The 17,957-nt window shown below is 35.5% G+C and overlaps 1 protein-coding gene across 2 annotated transcripts; it reads right to left on the minus strand.

Moving 5' to 3' along the window:
- Window positions 1-2,267: 2,267 nt before the first annotated feature.
- On the minus strand, window positions 2,268-17,955 carry LOC135200797 (polynucleotide 5'-hydroxyl-kinase NOL9-like). 2 transcript variants are annotated; one of them, XM_064229445.1, is made up of 6 exons: window positions 17,588-17,955; window positions 11,300-11,439; window positions 9,529-10,882; window positions 8,438-8,669; window positions 6,100-7,125; window positions 2,268-2,528 (listed from the first exon to the last, which is right to left on the minus strand). In XM_064229445.1, exons 2-6 carry the CDS (start codon window positions 11,377-11,379, stop codon window positions 2,419-2,421), a joined length of 2,802 nt encoding a protein of 933 aa, XP_064085515.1. In that variant the 5' UTR covers window positions 11,380-11,439; window positions 17,588-17,955; the 3' UTR covers window positions 2,268-2,418. The 2 variants fall into 2 exon arrangements, with proteins under 2 accessions (XP_064085515.1, XP_064085516.1); XM_064229446.1 differs by lacking the exon at window positions 17,588-17,955 and adding an exon at window positions 15,852-15,874.
- Window positions 17,956-17,957: the final 2 nt, after the last annotated feature.

Here is a 17,957-nt window from a genome sequence, read left to right on the forward strand (position 1 = left end):
AAAAGCGGGACTCTGGTCACCTAATTAAACACTGATGAACCATTCAACCTAATTTTCATGAACTTCCACACTCCCTGGATATTAATGGCATTCCTTTCTATTACTACTTTTATACCATCTGTTTAACTAGCCTTTCTCCAAATGCGCCTGACTTATTGTCTTTCTGACAACCATTTGTCCTTCATTCAACTTTTCCACATGGTCAAACCATCTCAGATCACTTAGATTCATCCTTTCATCTACATACCTTTTTTTCCCCTACCACTCCAAGTTCTAACTCCCTGTCCGTTCTCCTTATGCCACATATGTTATGCAGGCCCTAAATCTTTACAACTTCCACCTTCTCTCTCTAATTTACATCTTGCATCCAGACTTTCATGTTGGAAAGTTAGCTCAACATTACCTCCCTGCATTCCCACCTTGTCTTTGATAATGTAATTCTCTTCCCATCCTTTTTCATTCACCCTTCTGCCTTCCTTGCCTTGCCTATTTGATGGTGAATCTCATCTCTCGTCCCACCACTCTATACAAATTAGCCACCTACTTTTTTCCATCATCCGTTTAAACAAAGGCTACTATAATTGCTCCAGGTTCCTTGTGTTCATTAAACTCTTAGAACCTTACTCAGCCTCTCATTAATTCTCAGCTTTCTCCTCGTGCACACTTTCACTAGTTTCTTCTTTCTTCATTCAAAATTGATTAATCTGAAAATATCCCGATATTCAACACTTCATTAACAACTTCTCTTACGCCACAACTTTAAATTTATGGCCAATTTCCTCTTTGCCTTCTTGTTCAATTTATACAAATATATTAATCATCCCGTGAAATAATAACAATTGCCTCAGAGTTGGACCCACTTTTAAACAAAGCCAGTCACTTAATTACATATTCTAACAAAAGCTATAATTCCATCAATTTTCTCAAATGTAGTGCTTTCACTCTCTAAATTGCTATCCTTAGGACATCACTTGAGACGACACTCCTATTTGCTTCATTAATTCTGAGATCAGTTTACTTATTAACCTTTCCCCTCTCCATTTCTTATTCTTTATAAATTTATTGTTCATATTCGCCGTTCTATCTTTATTACTTAACATTTTCACTTTTTTCTTCCCTACCCTATCCATCATTATGTGCAGTACATAATATTCTCTTCAGTCATGCGAGTGCACCTCAGAACCAATTTTTCCATCACTATCTCTTATTTCTTCATACCATCATTGTTTTTATTCCAGAAATGTTTCCTGCTGATTCTACAACACCCTCTCTTACTTGTGTTTATATCCCTAGCTAATTTTCCTTGCATTTTCACCTTCCCAGTTTCTTCTCAATTCCTCCTTTTCACACTCAAGATCTAACAAAATCTTCCTTCAACATTTTCTCTTTCCTACAAATACAGCAGTAATGAATATCCTTTGAATGAAGTCCCAACAATCAAGACCATTCGCATAAAATATAACCAAGTGACTTTCACTGCATTTTACTTACTCCCGAAATTATTAATGACATCGGTCTGTCATTCATACATATTTGTATTTAAATTACCTACCACACTCTTCCGCATTCCACAAGTCCTGTCAGGTAATGTGATGAGTGACAAGAATGCACTCATTTTCCTTTCTTAGCATTCTGCAAGAGTTAAAGCATGGTCGGCATTGACCTAGGGAGAAGACACTCGCCTACCATTTATGGTTATTTCCTTCCACCACAGGGTTCAAAAACATTTCCTAGGCAATCTTCTGTCCTCTCCCATTATGTATTATAAATGGTTTTTGCAGTTCCCCTTCCCTCCTTGCAGACACCCCATTGAGACATATGTCATGTATGCAGCCCCAGATGTCTAAGAGTATCACAGACTCTTCTTGCTTTTCACTGGTTATTCTTCTAAGAAGATTGTGTCAAATGGGGCCCATGCACAAAACAGCAAAAACAAAATTGCCACTGGGTCTGATTATGATTCAGACATGGATGCGTTACTACTGACAAAGATTAAGAAACAAACTCTTTGGCTACCTGTGTGGAGAAAGGAACATGAAAAAAACATCCTTTGTCTAGTCCACTAAAAAAAGGAATAGAAAGCATGTATAGCATCTAATAAAAATCCTGAAATACATAAAAAAAAAAAGAAATTTCTAGTATTTTGAGGTGAGGAGACATTAGCATTTTATGAAAACATTCACAGCAAAGATTTGTAAATCCTCATTACTTTCAGATATCAAACATCGAAAACACCTCTAAAACAGGATATTAAAGAAATTTAAAAAAAAAATGTAAAATTTATTTCAATGATAGCAAATAGCATTACCAGCTACTTATAAAATGCAAAATTCAGACAAGAAACAAACAATATGATTATTGTAAATATAAACAATGCATAAAAATAACTCATGACTAACTTCACAGATACTAAAGAACTTAATTATCTTTCTTTGGTCCAAATTTTGGCATTTTTGGCTTGATTTGACGACTAACTTTCAATCTTCCAGCACCTGACCTATGCATTTTCTGAAAATATGGACCTTCCCCTGAAAAGAAAAACATAACATAAACAACAAATTCAAAATTTCACAGCATAGAACACCTTTATGCATAAATTTTATTGCTCCGTCATTATGGGTGGTATATGAAAATTTAAGCCAAAGGCCAAAAACTTGAACCTATGAGGTCACTCAGCGCTATAAGGAAAATTGATAGTAAAAGAAACAATTGTTAGGAAATGGTGGAAAGTGAGATGGAGGAAAGTGAATATGAACAGAGAGAGCATGAGGAAATAAAAGGGGGTTGCAGCTAAGAGCCAAAGGGATACTGCAAAGAACTTTAAGTAATGCCTACAGTGTACCATGTGAAGTGCACTGATAATGTTACTCCCATACTGGACCCTTCAGTATAAATGATTCCTGAGTTACCATGTTGAACTATGACTAACAGGCAAGAAAAGAAATGCATGGGGTTTTATTACTGCGAAGTATAGTACTATCTTTTTATATTGTAATTGATAAAAATTATGTAGGCGTCTTATGAATAGTCCCTCAAATTCCATTGTTTCCCAGTCTTCTGCCTAACATATGGAAAAAGAAATCTATTGTGCATGCTCACTGTGGATTCTAAGTATGTATCAGCTAACCGATTCACTTTTCATGGCTAACTAATTCACTTTTCATGAAGACTGAATGTGAGGCAGTGAGACTCATGGACTGAGAGAAGGGCACTCATCAGGATTAATGGATTTACATGAAAAGCTTTTGTCTTATGAAAACCCAACCCCATTAATCGAATATGGCTAAATCACTATTTAGGAGGGTAACTGTGATGATGAACATCCTAGTGTGAAATTTTTACATGCCTCAAGAATCCAGCTAGAGAACCTGTTTTAGTTTCTAATCACTACATAAAGCTAAACATTTGTAACAATTAAGTATCTAAGATGAGAAAATAAGGTAATGTAACCAGTAAACCTATGTTACATAAAGCAAGTCCATTAGTAACAATTAAGTGTTTAAGATTAGAAAATAAGGTATATTTATCATCAACATAAGTCATCAAGGGCAAAATCTGTGAAATCCGGTCTTGTAAAATTGCCATTAATGAGGTACGAGGATGAATTGGAGAGAAGTAGAAGGCAATGAATCCCTAACTTTCCCATTGGTAAAACATGGGCCCAATATATGCTGGTCCCAAAAAATAAGTTTCACCATCTGTTCATATCTCATTAAACAGAATGATATTGTGCTTAAATGCAACAGAATTAGAGCATGCTCTAACTCCACAGGCTTGCCCTCTCACTTATTCAGTTTCTTACGCCCAAGGATAAGAATTGAAGTTTCTAGTCCTGAACAAGTAGACCCTGATTGTCCTCACTGCACAAAAACAATAAGAGACCCTTATCATTACAAGAGATAGAAGACATGGACAGAATGGTGATGGTGCTGTGGTACAGTCCTGTTTACTAGTCATATGAATTATCCAATGAAATCAGAAGCATATGACAAACTCATCAAAGGACCAACCTCTTGTGAATGTGACAAAGCCTCAAAAATTGTAGATGTCATTACTAAGACTGTATTAAATGTGAGACCCAGTAAAGAAGACAAGTGAAAAATCTGAATGTGCTGTCTTAACTCTGCCACTGTCTCTGACATCACAATCAATCATTGGTACCTCCAAAGCTCTATCCCAATCTGATGTACCCATGTTGCCACTGGTGCCAGCTTGGGTTTGGGTTGTCACTTGTAAAACAGACAGGACAAAGTAGAATAGTATAATGGTATATCTTCCCTTCCATTATCCCCAATCCCTGCAAAGGTGTACCTCAAAGCTGGAAAAATAGAAATGTAAAAGAATGCATCCTTTAGGAATAGAAATGCTGGGAAACCTCTCTTCCTAATGGATTTGCAATCACTGATATTCCAGATATCAAAGAGCTTTTTCACACTGCAAGGGTGACGGGACTGCTCCATCCCTACAAATGAGCTGGACAGCCCAATCTAACAGGAGCCACCAGCGTTATCCTGAGTTCTGGGGTTATACGAACATGAGTGATCACCTGGCAAATCATAGAAGGCGTAGGCATCCAGGCAGCCCAAGGGGTGTAAGGTGTCCTCCAACACAAACCAGGAAGTTCGGGATTGGAAAGCATCCATACACTATAATTGACATGAAAAAAGTAGCTCCTGACCCTAATGTCAAGATGAACCAATAATTATAAAAACAAATTTGCATTTAATATTAACAATACTGCCCCTAAACCCCTTGTAAAAATAAAATGAAAATTACAAAATTGGGGGTTATGTTACCAACTGTAACAATAACACTTTGGTTTACATGGGAGAGACCAGAAAATATCTTGAAATCATAGCGGGAGCAGAGAAGGGCCACTAATATTAATAAAAGAACCAATGCAATAGCAACGTGTTGCTGGGATTTATAATTTGGAATGAATTTTAATGACAGTAAACTTTTATTCAGAGGCAATAAAGTGCTGCAAAATTATGGAAGGGGTCCCTCAGTAACTTATGCTAAAAGTGGCTGGATTAATATCTTTTAATGCAACACTTAAGACATATGCCAGCCATGTCCCTAGAACAGCTAATCTCTCCAGATTTGTAAGGAAAGCTAATTATCCTTGGACTGATGGAAAGTTAAATACCTGACTTTTGTGACCTACACCCAGGATTAATGCCCCACAATGAGAAGCAGAAGGGCAATATAGCCGTAACGGACAAGAAGAGCCAAGTGGACATAGCTATAAGATTAAGCTTGAACTTTATAAATAATCTGTCATTACTGAAATTTCTATCTAGTTTCATTTAATGGTGACAAGGATGGTAGCCTTCAAAAAGTTCAAGGATTTCAAGTGCATTTCCAAAAACATACCAATATTCAATACATTAGTTTTTCATTTAGTTGGACTTCACTGAAAAGTTGGCCTACAAATAGTGGCTTGCATGGATTGTGTGGAATTTCCTAAGAAAAAATGGTAACTTCAGTTATAAGTTGTTGTTCTCTGCAAACAAGTTGAATTATGTTTTCCAGCACACATTACCATTAAAATTTAGCCTGTATTTTGAAATACGAGCATAGGCATCATCAGGTCTATCATTCGATAGACTCAGGTTAGCAACTGATGTAGTTGTACTTGCTTGGTTACAATTTGCTACTCTGGACCTGAAATGTTGCATGTGCTGCTGGCACATTTAAACTATTAGAAAAGTTATGAACTACAGCACCTGACATGACAAAACTGGTTGACTATACAGGAACAATTGGAAAACAATCTAAAAACTAAATTATAGCCTCATTTCAACAACAGCTAGTAAGTTTAAAACAAAATGTTTGTATTTGGGTTTTAGCATAACTTTAACCATACACCATAATTCAAAATCAAACTAGAATTAAGAAAACTATGGAAAGCTGCTAACTGGAAACTTTATATCAACTGTAATTTTTCACACTCCAAACAAACATTATAGCTGACAGACACATGTACAGCAATGTCTTTAGATATATTAATATTGTACTTTAAAATTAATTTATTCCAAGGTAAAAAAATCAAAATCTGATTCAATACACTACAAAATTAAGGATCCTTTAACTTACCTTTTGTAAAGAAATTATAAAATCTGTCAGGGATATACATTTCTGGCTTCACAATTGCATTAATTTTTGTGCCGATGATCTCTGACTGGACAGATGTCAAAATATGAAGTGATTTCGTCAAAGGATCAATGCCTCTGACAACACCCCATCCCCAGCACTGACCAAAATCTAAGTCATCTGTAAGTTGCTTAGGAAGATCAGGAGCAATAAATTCAACCTTTTTGGGGTCAACCTGGCAAAGAGCAACCAAGTTACCATTCAACACTTGCAGTATTCGAGCCTTTGGTATCTTTGATCCACACACATGAAGGACAATCTCAGGCCATGGAATAATCAGTGTGTGAGAACCATCCTCCTGGTCAGAAGGATTTTCTGTAAAGTCAATTAAAATATCAGAAAGTTGTAGCATCACTGCCAATTCTCTGAAGAGTTTTGGTGTGAAAGCACCTGCAACTTTTCTGCCTGACAGTGCTTTAACTTCAGTTAGATTATAATGAAGTTCACAATTATTGCTCTTTGTACAGATGCCTCCCAAGTAATTCTGGACATTATAATCACTTAACTGCACAGCAAAGTTCGATTCTGCATAGTTTCTTTGTATCTGAATCACATGTGATGGTGACATAATTCTTATCAAATCCAACATAAGGTCTAATCCTGTGCCTACTGTCCAACCCATTGTATTCACAACAAGAGGTCGATCGGGATGCTTCCTACTCAATTCGAGCAAATCTTTCACAGCTTTAATGTACCTCTGTAGACCAAACTGAGGTGAAACAACTCCAACCATTATTTGTTTCACATTTGCTGAAGAAGGGTTGGCATGGTGTGTGTATGCAGGCCCAAGCAATGGTTCACGAACTTGTGTGAGTGAGAGGCAGGATGGTAGAGAGAGCTCTGACTGGCCTGGATCTGTATCAAGACACTGGACTACAGTACCTTTCTTGCTAAGCAAACGATTAACAACATATTTGAACAGAGTCGACTTGCCCACCCCTTTGCCACCACACAACACCAGTCGAGGGGCTGAAAAACAATAAAAACTATCATTTTTTCAAATGTTAAAATACTTATGGTCTATAGCTAGTTCTAGAGTAGCTTATAACAATATTTTCTCTTTAGCATATGAATACATACTGCAATACAGTAACACCTTCACTTACCAGACACTTTAGAGGTCTGGCTTTCTGATAGGTAAAAAAATTTGTTCAGTAAGTTTAATAATGCATCACATCTACAATGAAAGCATAGTGCATAAATAATGATAATGTAGCGGATAAGTATTTTAGTCTGTTACTGTGTAGTACACTATCTAAAATACAATCTGTGCCAAGTTACATTAACACAAATCTCAGATTACAGTATTACAAAAAGTTTGCAGTATGTTCATTTAAGAGCAGTAGTAATAATATTTTTTTTTTTTTAATCTTACATGAGTTTTCCAAAATCATTAACTTATGGTTCTATCATGTCAAATGCATCTCTCACTCTCTTGGTCCTGTTAGCTGTTCCTGGTAAAGAATACCAGTGTGTCAGTTTACTTGTCTTCTAGGATTTACCAGAAACTGAATTTCTTATCTAAAATAAACAAAAAACAAAACACACAATTGTCAGTTGCTATGAATCATCAGTACAACCTTTTTGATCACAAAATGAACAGTAAGTGACACAGTATGCAAGAAGTTTACTATCTTATTTTGTTCTTATAATTTGTCACTTATATTTACCCGAATAAAAGTCTAATTTCATATTAGACAGATGTATAAGCATACAAAAGTAACAAGAAACAGTTTCATATATTTTCTCCAATTCATCTTCATAAATTTTATATATTAACTAACAGTTACAATGGAACAGGTACCACATCTTTAGAATCTTCTTTCACCATTTTTGTTAGAGAATATCAAGATCAGACACCTCAACCATTAATATGTGAAGAACATCATTACAGATGTAAAAAGACCTTGAAAGGTTTTTCTTCATGGCTTTATCCTACCTTTCCAATTATCTACTTCACAAAAAGTGTACAGTATATGCAGAAGTTCATTCTTCTTAATCAAACATTAAACACACAATATCCCAAGCACACTAATATAGATATATATATATATATATATATATATATATTATATTATATTATATATATATTATTTATATATATATATATATATTATATATATAATATATGGATATATAGAGGTAAAAAGAAGAGCAAATTGCAGTTGAACACCTATAAAATTAAAACTTCATCAACAATACCCTATACAGCATTATGATATTGGGACTTAAGCTAAATGCCTCTACTCCATGATACTTAAACTAAATTGTACCAACTTACCAATACCACATTCAAAATAGAGTTGTACATTTTCCATCAACTCCCTCCACTCTGCTGACTCCTCCATAAGAGCATATTTGTGACAATTTTCTTCTGTAACAATTAATCCATACAAGGTTTTATGACCTTCTCTATCTTTGGGTACCATCACTTGTTGATTTCCAATTATTGCAAGCTGTTTTGCAATGGGCAAAACTGTCTTTCTCAGCTCAAAAATAACCAGTGGTTCAACCTGCAAGAGAAGCAAGAATTATGTTCCATTATTAACTGTATGATTCAATAACGCCATACTTAAAAATGAAAAAAAATGTCTCAATCTAACCAATTTCAATAAGTTTCCTAATGTACAAAAATATACTAACAACATAATTTATGGAATAAAACAAATAAAAGGAAGATTATTATCAACAGACAATTAAGAGAGCAGGAAGGGAAACTCATCAAATGTCCACATATGTGTGTGCTTACCCTCAATTACAGTATCATTATTGTACTGTATATCAAATAGGTAATATTAATGGTTAAATGTAGTAGTACTATGATATTTGCGTAAAAATTTATCATATCAATTTAGGTATTATGAGAACCATAAAAAAACTGAATACATGTTGTTTGTATTAAGTAAAAAAAAAAAAATTCAATTCACATTTCTTAATTTTCCATATGCAAAATAGTGGCAGTACCCTTTTCCCATCCCAGTGATATCTGGTAGTTTTATTGTAATTCTGACTGCCTCATGATTTGCAATAAGTTGATTACAGCTCCATATGATACAGTATTTTAAAAAACAGTGCAAAGTTTTAAAATCCTGTACATAATATTATATACAACATATTAATGACAAAAACCCTGTCAACTAAGAATACAGAAACTAGAAATTCCAAAAACATTCTAAAAAAAAAAACCCCAGTGAATTCCTAAAAACTGCAAGAAGATATGCTAATTTAATTTCAATAACTATGTTACTTTACATGCATATAAGCAGAAGAATAAGCTAGTAGTGTGATTTTGTAGACTATAATATGTATGTTACCTATTGAGAAGTTACAAATTTATTACTGTATAGAGAATGGTAAATAATTAATCATTACCTCTGTCTTTGCAGCTTCTTCAAGTTGCTGTCTTGACAGACCATAATCAAGCAGATATGAATGTCGAGAAGCATTCAGTCTATGGCCCTCTGTTGCATTTATACTTAAAAGTGCATGACTATTAAAAGAGAAAATATTCTGTTTCTCTAGTTCATCCATTCTGTATCCAAGAACCATCACTCTTCCAACTAAGACTTGGACAGAAACAAGGCCATGCACATATAATGACTGACCAGGTAACAAAACTACAATATAAGCATCTTTACCTATTTTAAATAATTCTTTAGGGTTTGAAATTAATCTTTGGTTGTCAAAAGTTTCAGTTTCAATTACATATGGCTTCTCTTTAGCTATGTTTGTCTTTTTCTTCTTTGCATTCCCTCCACCTTTTTTTACCTTTGACAATTTTTTGGATGCATTTTCTGACTGCTTATCAACACTAGTACTAAGCTGAAGGGACTTCATTTTTTTCGATAGTTTCTTCCCAATGACATCCTTTTCTGAGTCACAACCACTTAACATCAAGCTATCCTTAGATTGGTAACTGCATTCTGGTAATGCTGATGCTCCTTCAATATCCCCATTAAACGATATGCAACTCTCAAGGTCTTTTTCCAGCTGCTGCCAACCAATTACATTTACAGTCTGAGCTTTCTTCTTCTTTTTCTTCAACTTCTGCCCAAGATTTTCTTCTTTTGTTATAACTTTGGTCTGTATTTGCCCCTTGACAGGTTTTTTCTTTTTAGACACAAAGACAGGTTGGGAAGCAGCTTTTGGCTTAACTGTGTTACCTGCAACAGAGCCACTTGCCCCTTCTGTACTTTGGAACTGCTGTTTCTTCATCTTGGGTTTCTCCTTACCAGGTAGACGGGTCATTACTTCATTTTTTCTTTGATTCTGGAACTTTCTGTTTTCAACCTTTACTTTCTCAACAATAATGTCACTAGTTCCATTCAAATTGCGGTTCTTCTGTTTAGGCTTCTCTGTTACAGCAATACTGCCACCTTCAGTCAAACTCAAACCTTTTTTCTTTTGTTTTGACTTCTCTGTAGTAGCATCAAAGCTATTAGCTCCAGTTAAATTTGGATTCCCTGGTTTCTTTTGTTTTCCTTTTCCTCGACTGCTAGCAAAACTTGATGCTTCATCTACGCATACACTTTGGTTTGTTTTATGTTTAGGTTTCTTTTTAACAGCAACAACGCCTTCTGCGCCACTTACAGTACTAGGGTTTTGCCTAGGATAATTTCTAACAGTGGGCAATTTGTGCATTTCATTAATGCCCTGACTTTTCTTTGACTTTGGCTTCTCACCTACTGGGTCTTCATCTGGCTCTCGTTTTGAAAGTTGTCTTTTCCTGCAAAATGGAGAAAAGTTAAATTGCATACTAATAAAACCACAAGACATTATACAGCTGGCAATCAAAGACATGCAAACATGATTTCGTTTTACTTTACTGGCATATACATTTTCAAGTTGAGTTAACCCTACCCAAATTCTATATATGTATTTAATAAATTCCATAGTCCCTTCATGGAGAATAAATTATGTTAAAATGTATTATATACCTTCAGAGGACCTATCTAGAGTTCATCTGAGGAAATAATACATTTCTTTTTTCTGACTGCACAATTACAATTATTTAACAATTAGTCATCTACCCAAAATACAGCATATAGTTACAAATCTGCAATACTATTACGTACATGTTTATAAGAACTCTATACCATTTCACCTCTCAAAATGCCTCATACCCATTCTTCCTATACTTTACCTTTTGAATGGCTTCCTGGCTTTACTAGCTGGCTGCTCACTTTCAGCCCCCAAAGTTTCAATATTCTTTAAGGGAAACATCTCATCCAGCTTACTTTTAGTTTCTAGTTTACTTGGTTATTTAAAACTTCATCAATGAACCTGAAAAGAATGAGAGAAAATAAACTAAAATTCAAATTTTCTTAAACCCATGAGGCTGTTTAAAAATATAATAAAACTACCTCTGTTGTCTGACAAAGATGATTCAAAATCAAAGTTGAATCAAACCCAAAGTCTGAAGCAATGTCTAGCAGAGGGGTACCATTTGGTAAACTAACGTATTTTGGTATATTGCAACTAGTTTTTAATTTGGTATTAACTGTCAATTTCTCATGAAATACAGCTAATTCCATTTCTATCACTTCCACTTGGAGCATTATCTGTAAAATAGTATATCAAAGATGAAATTTCAGTGTTTCCTAAGGCGGTTAATCTAAAGTATATTGTGTAATTTTACTGTTTAAGAAATAAAATATGTATTATAGCAATACTGGTCACTCACTGTCTAATTATCCATAGACCATAACAGTTGATGCCTTTTTTGTGATCATATCAATGATTTTTCTGTGAGTACAATGTATCACTATAGTACATACCAAAGAGTTGATACCTTGTCTTATTTTACACGCAATTTCAATACTTTCCAATGCTCTTTCTGGCTTCTCTCTATCATATCATTTTATCAATTTCTTTGATTTAATCCTTTTTATTACTTCTTTTTGTTAACATCAACTCATAAGCAATAGCAGTATGTTAATCGAAGCACACTCTCATGTTACTGTGCTCACGAACACACTGCATCATGCTACATAAAACTATGGATGCTACATGCAACGAGAAACTGCTCCCAGTTGTCAAAGTGCTTTTATCACCAAAACATATACTGTGCTACGTTGGCCATTCTATGTAGGTACTGTACCACAGCTGATTACTGCATTTAGTGCTAACATGTGATCTAAAGTTGTACTTCCCTCTAACCTCACTGAAACCTACTATGTATTCAGTTTCTGCTAATTATCGTTTGATTTTTCCCTTATCTTTTTTAAACATGTAGTACCCCTACTGATTTCCAGCTCCATCTTTCTTTCTTTTTATGGAAAGACAGAACTGTGACCTCTTCACACACTTCAGAGTATTCACTCAAGGTCAACCATTTACTCATGGAACTTTCTGACAAAACAAAAGCTGCTAAAAAAGAATATACGTAATGGAAATACATCAAAGAAATAAAACACGGCGGCTGATGACAGACCAAAAACAAAAACAAAAATGAAGATCATAATAGCAAATATCAAATATGAGAATACATAAAACAAAACACATGAAATACAAGAACACAAGGCTAAAATGGCTGGTAAGAGAGCAGAATGACTAACTAGGTTGCAATGCAGAATCTAAAACCAAAAGGAAAAATGGAACTTAGGATTGCATTATGCTAAGCTATATGCACCCCTCAAGTGCCAACGTGCTTATGACAGATATTATATAATAAGAAGGTTAAATGAACAAGAACTTGCAGGTACAGTGTGGAAACAACCACAAGTCAGTCAGAGACTGTAACTTGAGACCTATACTTCAAGACGATCCAAAGAGTCTCGTATCTTATGGGGAGCAAACTTTCAAGGTATTGCAAGTAGAAGATAAACTTTAGCATGGATGAAGATTGTGATATGTTAGATCTGAATTGTTTTGCCATTTCATGAAGCACATAATTACCATTAAAATGCTAAGAATTGTACATCGTACTAATCCTTAGGGGAAACAACCGACTGGACTAGCTGATCCAGTTTTCACCATGTGTGGATCCACCTTCCGAAAAAGTACTTTAAAAAACACGTCCTGACACCGGAGATGGGCACCAGTCACGAGTCATCGGTGGTGAGAGCAACAGCTTGAGACCTCTCCTATCCTTTCGAAGTAAGTATTTTCTCCAAAGTTAGAAATTAAGGTCATATTTTAAGATTAAAAAGAAGTTAATGAAAGTCTAGCCATGCGCAGTGCAAACATAATGACGCTTTCAAAATTTTTACTTATAACACCAAATATGTAGAAGATTGACGCCATCTTGATGTTTGCAGAGTCACTTGTGTCAATAAACTTTCCATTCCATGTGATAAATCTGCACGTCACTTTTACCCTTAGACGCTGGGGCACTTTCTTCACAACATTCGTCAATAATGACGACACCTGTCTGGGATCCAAGGAAACTGACGCTTTTTCGGTAGAAAGAAGAAGTGTGCACTAGATAATTATTTAAATAAATAGCTAAACAGCTATATAAGGTCTTGAATTGCATAAATTTTTTACATATTTATGATTATTAATTTGAAAATATTCGTTGTTGAAAAAGTAACTAGATTCCTGACTCAAATATCAACAGTTTTGCTGTGAACAGTACCTACAGCGTTCTTCGCGCTCTTCTATTTATCAGTGTTGCCAATTGGTATGTGTTTACCTTGAAAACTGGTATAAGACTTACAGAAAACCGGGGAAATAAGTGAAATTAGCGTATCTATTTGTAGTATATATAAATATTAGAGCAATCTTATCATTATTGCATTACTATGACAACTAGAATTCATGGAAACAGTTTGTAAATGCATCTGTAATTTTTCGGGGGTAATTTGGTTGCAAAAAAGGGATAATAGACATGAATTTAAATAAACATTTTGAAGTAACAAAGTAAAGTTAAACTAAATAATGAGTAAGGTAAACAATTAAGGGAATAAAGCTTTGCACCTCACAAACAGTGTACGTAGTCGTGAACTGCCCGCAACTGTGTTTGTGGAGTGAGCGGTTAGGAACCAGAAACAGCAACATAGTTGAAGTGCAATTTGGAGTGAATTAAGACCAAAATGTGTATAATTACAATCAAATAAGCACTGTGGAGTTTCAGTTGTGATGGCAATAAGGATAAAACCACCGATTACAAGGTAAAAATGAATTTCAGTTCAAACCATGACCCCCGGGGAATAAGAAGTTTCATACTTTCACTAATATAAACAACAAAATGTTGTTTTATTGTGCTGATTACAACTGCAATCTTGAGTAAGATCAATAAATGTTACATATTTATGCTAACATTGTTCAAATGAGTGCTGGGAAGGCTGGGAAGGACGTGGCATCGATGCCGGTTACGAACGGCACTTCAATCGTTCGACGCCATATTGGCTTTAAAAACTGCCTTGAAAACATATTTTACAAAGACCTCATATGCTTTCATATATCATATTATGTTGACAAAACTTCAACCTTTTGAATGGTATACTTAAAGATGTAATTGTATTCTTGTTTCACCAATTAAATATCGAGTGAATAAGGCTGATCCACCAGATGACGATGGATCCAAGACGGTGTTTCCCCCTATTTTCTATCCACTTGCTGCAGTGTTCCAAAATCATTCACAAGAAGAATTATACTGCTTTTTCCCTTCTACTTTTAATGACACATTATTTCAGGTTAGAATGGGTCAGAGCAAGTTAGGACCTGGCACATTTAGTAAGGATGAACCCAATTTGTTTTAGGTACTCTATGACTTTTATGGAGCTCTTGTTCAGCTTAGAATGGGCCCCATGACCCTAAGTTACGTTAGGATGGGTAAGGTTGGGTTAAGATGCATCCCTGTAACTGTCCATTATACATTTTCATGCTTATTTTTGTTTGCATGATTTCTACTATTAAGGTAACACAGGCATGAGCTACACCGTTGTTTTCAACTTAGTTATAGGGTAAAATACCGAAGGGCCGGCCTCTACCATAGCGCGACCACCTTCCCAAAACAAGTACTTTAACATGTCCTGTAACCAGGAGAGATATTAGGCTAGTCAAGAGCCAGCGTCCGTCGAAGCAACACCTCGAGACTTCTACTTTCATCTCGAAGTAGTAAGTTATTCTCCCCAGTCACAAAATGAGGTCATAATTTCAGATTCTGGGTAAGGTGATCGCACTATGGTAATGGCCTGCCATTCGGTATTTTACCCGGTAGCCTACCTATACCTAAAAAGATTATCTACCTACCTAGTCCTAGCCTATTGCAATTTAGCTAGTTATGCTTTTCCAAACTACCTATTTGACAAGAGGCATGGCCCTCGTTTTAGGTCTTCCCCACCTAAATACCCCTGTTCCCCACAAGCATTCCCCATCGCTAATTGTGGGCATCTTGGAGAGGGAACATACCTATAGGCTACTCTGTTTTTTTCCATCTGTCCATCCGCCTGTGGTGTCTTTGCATGGTAACACTGCGTCCCGGGCTTTAAATATTTACGCTATGTGTAAGTTTTAGGTAAATAAAAGGATATCTGGGTGTACATTTGCAACTGAAAAGTGTTCTAATAATTTACTGTAGCTATGCGAACTACACCGTTAATATTTGAAATAGGAGAGTATTATTATTATTGTTGAGTGTAAACTAAATGTAACTAGGATACCTATCTAAAGCCCGGGACACAGTGTTACCATACACACACACCACAGGGGGGTGGACAGATGGAAAAAACTGAGTACTAGGCTACTACCTAGTATTTAGCTAAAGTCCATTCACTTAAGGTAGATTCTTGTGCCTACAAGACGTTTGTTTGGCGACCTCTGATTGGCTGGTACTGGGAGGTAGGCCACTCGCTCAGTCTCATTATTTTCGTCTGCGGCTTAGAAAACTAGCAATATGTTTATATTTCTTCAATAGTCTCACGCTTTGCTCAAGATAGGTAAGTTTTGGTCATACCAAGGGATTCGGTATTAATTGTACAACTATGTCTGAAACCAATACGATAAAACACAAAGGAATTACAACAAGTAAAAGTGAAGAGGAAACATTTCATTCTTTATACCTGTTTTTATTTATCATTGGATTTTTAATAATTCATATCATCAAGATAAAATAAAACTTGTGTTTTCATACAATACAATCATCACCTTGAATACGCTGGTGCCTTCAGATTTTAGTAGATGCGTGTAATATGTAAAGAGAAAATTAAGAATTTGTCTTATTATGTTGCATCCGTACTTGACTCGGTCTGAAAGGAAGTCAATCTTCCTTAATTCTTTGTTGTTTATTACTTCACTGAGATTATTATTTCATATCACTCAAATAAGTCTCTGATGTCTCTTTCGTTTGAAAATATATTCATATAATAAAATTAAAAACAATATTCTGAACAACCTGATTAAAGCTTAGGCTGGGTTGAAGAGTGCGAAGTGTTCAGAGTTCAACTTCTTTGCTGGACTGAATTCCCTGCTTCCCGCCTAGATCTTGGCTAACGTTACCAGATGCATCCATCTGATTATTATTATTTTCCTTATCAGATACTATGTCCAGACATACTGTATGATATTGGATTGAAAATGTTCGGCAGTCATAATGGGAATTCTGTGTATTTAATTAAAGAAAATGTAATGATGTAACATGGTAAATATTATCGAAACTGCAACCTCTTATATCGCTAATTGGCAGCTCAAATCTCTCGCCGAGACGACCAACGCAATGACACCTTGCATATCATATCCTCTCGGCAATACCGTCAACTTGAATCATTAACGGATGCAACATAATAAGACATTATTCTTCATTTTCTCTTCACATAATACACGCATCCAAAATCTGAAAGCACCAGCGTATTCAGGGTGATTTTATTGTATGAACATACATGTTTTATTTCATCTTGATCGTGTTAATGATGGAAAATCCGATAAGTAAAAACAGGTAGGTAGTACCTTAGGTATAAAGAATCAAATACTTCTCTCTCCACTTTTACTCGTTGTAATTCCTTTGTGTTTTATCTTATTGATTTCAGAAAAAGATGACTTAGCTGTACAATTACTAATACCGAATCCCTTGGCATGACCAAAACTTTCCTAGCTTGAGCAAAGCGTGAGACTATTGAAGAAATATAAATACCATATACCTAGGTAGCTAGCTATTGCTAGTTTTCTAAGCCGCAGACGAAAATAATGAGACTGAGCGAGCTGCCTACCTCCCAGTACCAGCCAACCAGAGGCCGCCAAACAAACGTCACGTAGGCACATGAATCTACCTTAAGTGAATGGACTATAGCCTAGTAGGTATTCAAAAGTGTGGTTTGCACCAACAATGTTACCCTTGTATCTGTACCTATAGCAATGCATAAAGCACAAGACAACCATCACAATATGAAAAATATGTTAGCCAGAAGCATTGCATTTGTAATTTATAAGCTATGATTCAAATCATCATATTATTTGCGTTAAAATTACCGAAATAAGTTAGGCTGGGTACCTTAGTTGTCATGAGGATGATGGACGGTCTTCTTGCTTGCGCTCGACTGATCTCGCGAAATCTGAACTTCACAGGGGATCTAATATACGAAACGTTTACCAAATTCAGAGAAAAACAACATTGTCATCAAAGTAAATGGCTGACAGCTACACTCCTGAAACATACGGTAGTGTCAAAGTCACCTCAAAGACATGCATCATCACTCATTTCACAATTTACGCATCACACCAGTTCCGGTTCAAGGTTCAGGGCGAAGACTTTGCCTATGCAACGGCGCCTCAGTAACGCATTTGGTGTTTTCTAATAGTTTGAAAATGTTCTTTTTGTCCGCTGAACTCGTTGAATTTTGTTCTTCCGTCTCTAGGACGAT

Source organism: Macrobrachium nipponense, chromosome 27, assembly GCF_015104395.2.
Source record: "Macrobrachium nipponense isolate FS-2020 chromosome 27, ASM1510439v2, whole genome shotgun sequence".
Classification (NCBI taxonomy): Eukaryota; Metazoa; Arthropoda; class Malacostraca; order Decapoda; family Palaemonidae; genus Macrobrachium; species Macrobrachium nipponense.

What these genes read in the sequence shown, in the direction of transcription:
- LOC135200797 (XM_064229445.1), bottom strand. Translation starts at nt 11,379, where the DNA reads ATGTTTCCCTTAAAGAATATTGAAACTTTGGGGGCTGAAAGTGAGCAG. An exon ending in CTATTTTGAATGTGGTATTG is followed by an intron (nt 7,126 to 8,437) that starts GTAAGTTGGTAC and finishes ATTGTTTTTCAG; the next exon opens with CCCCTCGACTGGTGTTGTGT. An exon ending in TTATAATTTCTTTACAAAAG is followed by an intron (nt 2,529 to 6,099) that starts GTAAGTTAAAGG and finishes TTTTCTTTTCAG; the next exon opens with GGGAAGGTCCATATTTTCAG.